Source organism: Neophocaena asiaeorientalis, unplaced genomic scaffold, assembly GCF_003031525.2.
Source record: "Neophocaena asiaeorientalis asiaeorientalis breed wild unplaced genomic scaffold, Neophocaena_asiaeorientalis_V1.1 scaffold44, whole genome shotgun sequence".
Classification (NCBI taxonomy): Eukaryota; Metazoa; Chordata; class Mammalia; order Artiodactyla; family Phocoenidae; genus Neophocaena; species Neophocaena asiaeorientalis.
In genome coordinates, this window is record NW_020173678.1 from 977,592 (window position 1) to 984,138 (window position 6,547).

Here is a 6,547-nt window from a genome sequence, read left to right on the forward strand (position 1 = left end):
GGTCGAGGATCTCCTCGTTGTAGAGCTGTGAGGACGGAAGACAGCCGCTGGGTGCAGGTGGGTGCGGAGGGGCCCGGGGGGCTTTCTCTCGTGTCACAGGCCAGCTCTGCTTTGCAGGTGTGGAAACCAGGCTCTGGGAGGCAACCTGGCCACCCCCGGTGGGCTCTCTGGGCTCTGGCTCCGGGATCTTTCCCCTGGACAGTGTAGGGCAGCTGGGCCCCAGGGAGAGCTATCCTGAGAGCCCTTCCGCTCCCCAAGGAAGTGGCACCCAGCGCTCAGCCCTGGTGGGGGGCTAAGGACCTGGTGGGGACAAGGGGACTCGAGTCCTCACGTGGACAAACAGCATGTGACTGTGGTTGGGGCAGAGCCTGGGATGTTACAGGGCGGGAGAGGGGGTGGGGGTGTGGCTCCAGGAGGGAGGGGGGTGGAACTCAGTGGAGAGCTGAGCAGCGCCCTGTCCTATCCCTATGGTCCCTGGGGGCTGAGGAATGTGGGATGGAGAGCAGTCTGGGGACGCCACCACGGGAGGCGGCCTGGCCAGAAGCAGCACCCCGTTTCAGAGGGTCTCAGGCTTGCACACGCTTGTGTTTGGAGTCGCTGGCAGGGAAACTTTCACCTGCTGGTGTTTCCACCATGCAGAGGGGATGGGGCAGCCGGTCAGCGGCCAACAGAATCCCGTGGGGGGAGGGGCAGGCCACAGCCCTCGGACATCCGAGGCTTTGATGGCCTTAAAGGGACAGAAATACCCCACAGGAAGGGGAAGAGGAAACGGCAGGGACCGGTGCAGACGTGGGGGCCTTGGTGTCTGTCTGTCTGCTGGGACAGACGCATGGCATCATTTAACCCCTTGTGGGTCACCCTTTGGCATGGGTTTTCTAGGTACTGAACTGCTCTTTGGGGCCCTCTATGGCAAAAGGATGGAGAAAGGAAAAAACAAAGAGATGAGGAAGCTTATAGAAATACACAGCATAGGACACGCATACACACAAACACGCATACAGACACACACAGACGCACACACACATATGCACACATATACCTACACACATACACAGACACACACATATACACATGCCTCACACAAACACAAACATGCACCTACACACATCTACACATACGTATATACACACACAGACACACGCGCATGCCTACACACACACACACACACACACACACACACACACACACACACACACACACACACACACACACACAGAGGCAGACTCTTTATCAGAAGCAAAAGTCCAGAAGAATAAAGAGAAACTCTCAAGTCTACAGTACAGGTCCCCTAGGGGAAAGTAGCCACGCTGCAGGCCCAGGAAGGAGCCACGCTGGGGCCGGGGTCGGGGGGCGTGGAGGTGGGGGGAACACGAGACCTGGGGAGGGCTGGGGCCACATCTCTCCCCCCGAGGACAACCTGGGTGCGGTCTGAGCCCAGGGTGGCTCCACACCCAGCAAACGTCCCAGGGCCGGGGGTCCGCGAGCTGGAGTTTGGACACTGGGAACTGGAGCTGCCCGGTCCAGGGGTGCTAGAGCAGGAGCCTGGTGACACCGGGCCTCACGAGAAGTACCCAGGCCCACCGGCCTTCCTGGAGACGCTTCTGAGAGGCCCCTTGGCAGGCCAGAGGTCCCCTCCCCATCCCCAAAGCCCCTAGCTGCCACGGTCCCTGGGCTCGGCACCCGGACACCCTCCCAGGGAGAGGCAGGGCCAGATGCCAGAAAGGCCCCTCAGGAGGACCACCTTCCTGCTCTGGGGTTAGAAAAGGCTCAGAGGGTCAGGAAGGACCTCAACCAGAAAGGGACAGGGCAGGCCGCTCTGAGGCTGGGGAGGGCCCAGCAGAGGCCAGAAGGGGCGAGAACTAGAGTCTCACTGTGTGCTGGGCAGGTGCTTCCCCATCATCCCCTGAACCCCTAGGAAGTAGGTGTCATCACCCCCATTTTGCAGAGTGGTGAAACGACTTGCCCAAGGGCACACATCTGGTACGTGTCGGAGCTGTAATCAGTCAGGGTTTGAAGAGATCCTACAGGTTCTCACTGACTCAAGCTCCGTCTGAGGCAGGAAGCCCCTTCAGTGTCCCACCAGGTGGCCCCCCGGCTCTGGCGGGGATACTTCCAGCAGCGGGAACCTCGATCACATGCAGATGCCTCCCTGGCTCCCCAGGCTCTTCCTGCGGCTCTGGCGGGGAGCCCAGCTTCCAGGTCTTGCTGCCCCCGTCTCCCTCCAGCCCACCCACGAGGCCACGGTACCTCCAGGAACTGGGCGCTGACTTTGAACTCGGGCCCAGCCACCCCCTGCTCCTGTGCCCGCCGCTTGCGCTCAGCGATGCCCCCGAAGAGGTGCGCGATGGCCCTCGGGATGATGCCCTGCTCCTCCTCCGCCATCGCCACGTCGAAACCGGTGCCCATAGTGTACGTCTTCCCGGCCCCCGTCTGCGTGGGCAAAGATGGAAGGAGGGTGGCACCCAGCACCCTGGGGGCGCCAGCGAGCCCCGGACCCCGGCTGCGTCCCCCTCATTTACCTCCCAGCCCGGGTCCCTGCCCGGCCTGGTCCCAAAGCCGCAGCCAGCAACGCAGCAGCACCCTCGGACCACAGACAAAACCGCAGCTGCGTCTCAGCTGCTCTGAGGGCGGCTCTGTCTCCCATCAGACGGGGAGCCCGGGGCAGCAGTGGCTGTGGGTGGGAGGAGGCAGCTTACCTGCCCGTAGGCCAGCACCGTGGCATTGTAGCCCTCGAAGCAGCCCTCCACGAGCCTGCTCACGCAGGTAGAGTAAATCTGCTCCTGCCAGGTGTCCAGGTCGAACACGAAGTCATAGGTGAAGGCCTTGTCCTTCCCCAGGAGGACCTGCGGCTCCCCCGGGGTGACCGACGTGCAGATGTGGCAACCCTCAATCTTCTCTTTTGACAGCTGGGGCCGGATCCTGCCCGGGGTGGGGAGAGTCCTGGGTCAGACCCAGCTGCGGGGGGACTGCAGCCACCGTCCTCCCCGTCCTGCCACCAAGCCTCCACCCCCCAAGGCCCCTCCTGCCCCACAAGCGGGAGGAGAAGGAAGGAAACCTAGGATGCGGGCAGCTTTGTAATACTACGCTAACAATAACGGCAATAGTAACGTCAACACCCCCCGAAGCAGCAGCTCCTAACATTTTATGAGCACTCCGTGTATCCAATCTACGTTAAAGGTATTTTACCTAAATGAATTCTTGTATTCGTTACCATAAACCGGCGAGGGATGTATGATTTGTCTGATTTTACAGAGGAGAAAACAGAGGCTGGGAGAGTTTAAATGACTTGCCCAAGGTTGTGTAACGGACCGTGACAGGTCTGACTGACATTAAAGCACACGCTCCCGATTGGAGCGCCTGAGTCTGTCCCACGGAGCGGGGGAGAGTAGGCAGCTGGCCCCCTTCTAGGGAGGCAAAGCCCAAGTCCAGGCAGGGGAAGGAAGGGCGAGGCCTGGCTGCTCCCCCCGGGGCTGCGTTCCGCAGGAGACCTGCGTCTCTGCCCAGGCCTGCGGGGGCTGCAGGGATCCCGCAGCTCAGGACCCGCCCCCCTCTACCAGATGCCAGAGGAACAGTCGCAGGCACAAGCTCTTTCCTCTCAGGGAGCCAAGGGCGCCAGACCAGGCACAGCCCTGTGGAGCAGGTCCAGGCAAAAGTTGCAGAAAGGCAGGGATCTCCAGCAGGGGCCCCAGCCACAGAAGGGGCCGCATCCCAGACCCTGGGGGCTCCCCGCTAAAGAGGAAGGCAAGCGGCATCAGGGCTGGGGCGGGGGGCGTGCAGCCTTGGACAGGGCCGTCTCCATGCGCCGCCCCTTCCCCTCTTCCAAGCAGCCACTGCCGGAGGAGGTCCCCATGGCAACCAAGTGTGAGTCAGTGAGCATGCGTGTGTCGGGATTGGCGGGGAGCGCCTCCTGACGCCTAAAGTAAGGCGGGGGGTAGGCTCCGCGCTCATGGGCTCACAAAGCCAGCCCCTCTGCCGGCCTCTCACAATGAGCTACTTGTCAGCATCCCTCTCCCTAAGCCAACATTTACCAAGAGAAGAAAAGAGTGCGAGGGCCAGGCCGGCAGGCGTCCAGGACCTCGGGGCGCCTTGCTGCAGAGGCGGGCCCTCCAAGCCGCCATCCTGTCCCTGTCCGCGGCTGTCCAGCCCCCGAGGCCCCTAGAGCTGCAGGCCAGGTGAGGTGCTCACCTGGGCCTGCTACCTGCACTTTGCTGCGAGGGGGTTAAAGAGGCCGGGGGAGCAGGTGGTTAGAACCCCAGGTCCAATTCACACCCATGGTTGGTGGCCTTCCTTCAGCAGCCTTTCCCCTGAGGTGTGGACAGGTCCTCACACCATGGAGGCTGCCAGGTCTGGACGTCCAAGGAGTCTACCACCCCCTCCCCTCATCCAGCTGTTCCGGGCCAGGCTGAAGTGAGAATCTAGCTTCTCAGTCTCCCCCAGACTGGTTTCTGGCTGGGAAGGGAGCTGTGGATTCCACCCATCCTTTCTGCACCTGCAGACCAGAAACCTGACCTGCCAGTAATACGCCCAGGCTGCAGCGCTCGCACCTGGACCGCCGGTGGTGGTGGTCCCCACCGTGGACGAGGAAATAGATGGTGCCCGGCCAGTCGCAGGCAGCAGGGCCAGCAGGGTCTGAGCCCGGGCGGTGCGTGCTCTGCTGCTTCCATGCTCCCGTGCTTCATGTGGCTAAGGGGCAGGGCCCAGCGTGCCAGGCAGTGACCTCAGAGGGGACCAGGCCTCAGGTGGGAAATCAGGAGCTCGGACCCGGGGGGCCCAGGGTGTCCAGGGCTCCCAGGGGGACCAGGGGCCTGGCAGGGGCAGCCTCTGAGGCCCCTCCAGCTCCCACAGATGCCCTCCCTGCCACGTGGGCTGCTCGCAATGGGATTTCTGGATCCAGTTCAAGCACCATTTAATTACCACAGGCAGATGGCAATGCTGGTGACTGGAGGAAATCGAATCAGGGTCCCGGGAGCCAGTGGGAGCAGGGGAGGGGAGCAGCAGCCCTGCCGGGCAGAGCCCATTGACAAGGGGCCAGCTTCTGCCCCACCCACCAGTCCCCAGACCAAGAGGGCGGCCAGAAGAGCAGCCTAAGGGACAGGGCGTAGAGGAGGGACCCCAGGTGTCGCAGGGTCAGCCAGCATTCACCCTGGGACCCTCCAGAGCCTGGCACATCCTGGTGTGGGGTGCTCTGGAGTCAGAGAGCCAGCCCCATTCTCCGCACCAGCGTGCTTGGCAGGTATGACGGGTGAGTACTGCTATGCAGAGAATGGGGTACCAGCTGGGGGACAGAGGACACGGGCCCAGGATGAGTCACTAGTTACCAAAGCCACTGACCTGGATGAGGAGGGGAGTGTGTTAGTCCCAGGAATGGGCCTTGAATGAGTAACTGGAGATGGCGGCAGAGAGAATGAAGATTGTATGGATGCCTTCCACGTGCAGGTGCTGGGCCAGGCACCGGCCACGGACCACCTCACTTAAGGGAGGTGATGAGCTAGGGATTTCAACGCCCATTGTCCAGAGAGGAACGTCGAGGCTTGAAGCAGTTGAGTCACACACAGTAAATACAGGGAAGCTGGGAGTCTGAAGCCTGCGGCTTCTCCACTTGTCCAGCTGCCTCCTGCCCGGGAAACTCAATGTCTAGGTGGATATATAAACTCCCTCCACGCATCACCATTAGGGGCAGGAGGCAGCCGGGGGGAGTCCTACCACAGCCTCACACATGCGCCAGGCTGGGCTCCGGCGCCCAGCCTTCAAGGCACAGTCCAGAGGGGGCAGGCATCCTGGGGCGCCTGCCCAGCACACCCTGCCCAGTGGAGAATCTGAACCCAGGCCCTGCAGGCAGGAGATAAAGACGGTCCCTGGACAAGCCCCTGCCCCATCCTCCTGTGGTCCAGGAGCCCCCGCTTCCTCCTGTGTCATCTGGACGACCTCTTCCCAGCTTTAACTTTCTAAGAACTCCATCGCCCTCCCCTCCGGCAGCTCCTGTCCCGGCCCCGCCTGGGGTGAGGTCACTACTGTGGGCTGCCCTGAGAGCTAGTGGCCCTCCGCCAGCATCACCGCCCCAGATGAGGGGAAGGAGGCTGCTTCCGGCTATGCAGGGTGGCAGGATGGCAGGATGGCACCACTCCCAGCCCTGTTCCTCCCTTGGGGCGCGGGCGGGAGGTCAGGGGTGGGAACCAGGTTCCAGGGTCTTGCCAGTAAACCATGGACGCTGGGTGCTGTGGACCAGATGCAGGGCCGGGGTGAGGTGAGTGAGGTATTCGCCTCAAGTGCAAAATTTAAGGGAACATGAAAAAAACTCAGTAATCAATATAAATCATGATTTAATGCAATGTTTGGAAACTCAAGTTGGCAAACGGTGCTGCCTGTTTTTGTCAAAGTTTTGTGGACCCAACGTCCAGTATCATTTCTGTCCAGAGACCCCCCTGAATGTCACCCATGGGCACCTCACGCCAAGCCCCATCCCCCCCAAACCTCCCCCATCCCTTCTCCAGGTCCTGCAGGGGGAGGGCGGGCGGACGGCCCCACTAAGAAAGGCCCGGAATCTCCC

At 61.8% G+C, this 6,547-nt stretch overlaps 1 protein-coding gene across 1 annotated transcript in view; it reads right to left on the reverse strand.

Annotated features, from left to right (window-relative positions):
* The window catches only part of LOC112402608 (kinesin-like protein KIF21B), a 37,779-nt gene that overhangs the window by 26,991 nt on the left and 4,241 nt on the right, over window positions 1-6,547 (reverse strand). The window contains exons 2-4 of the mRNA XM_024749624.1: window positions 2,697-2,919; window positions 2,248-2,430; window positions 1-25 (exon numbers count right to left, since the gene is read on the reverse strand). The exon at window positions 1-25 is cut by the window's left edge and continues 233 nt beyond it. Of these exons, the coding sequence (XP_024605392.1) occupies window positions 1-25; window positions 2,248-2,430; window positions 2,697-2,919 (431 nt within the window). The remainder of the gene's footprint in view (window positions 26-2,247; window positions 2,431-2,696; window positions 2,920-6,547) is intronic.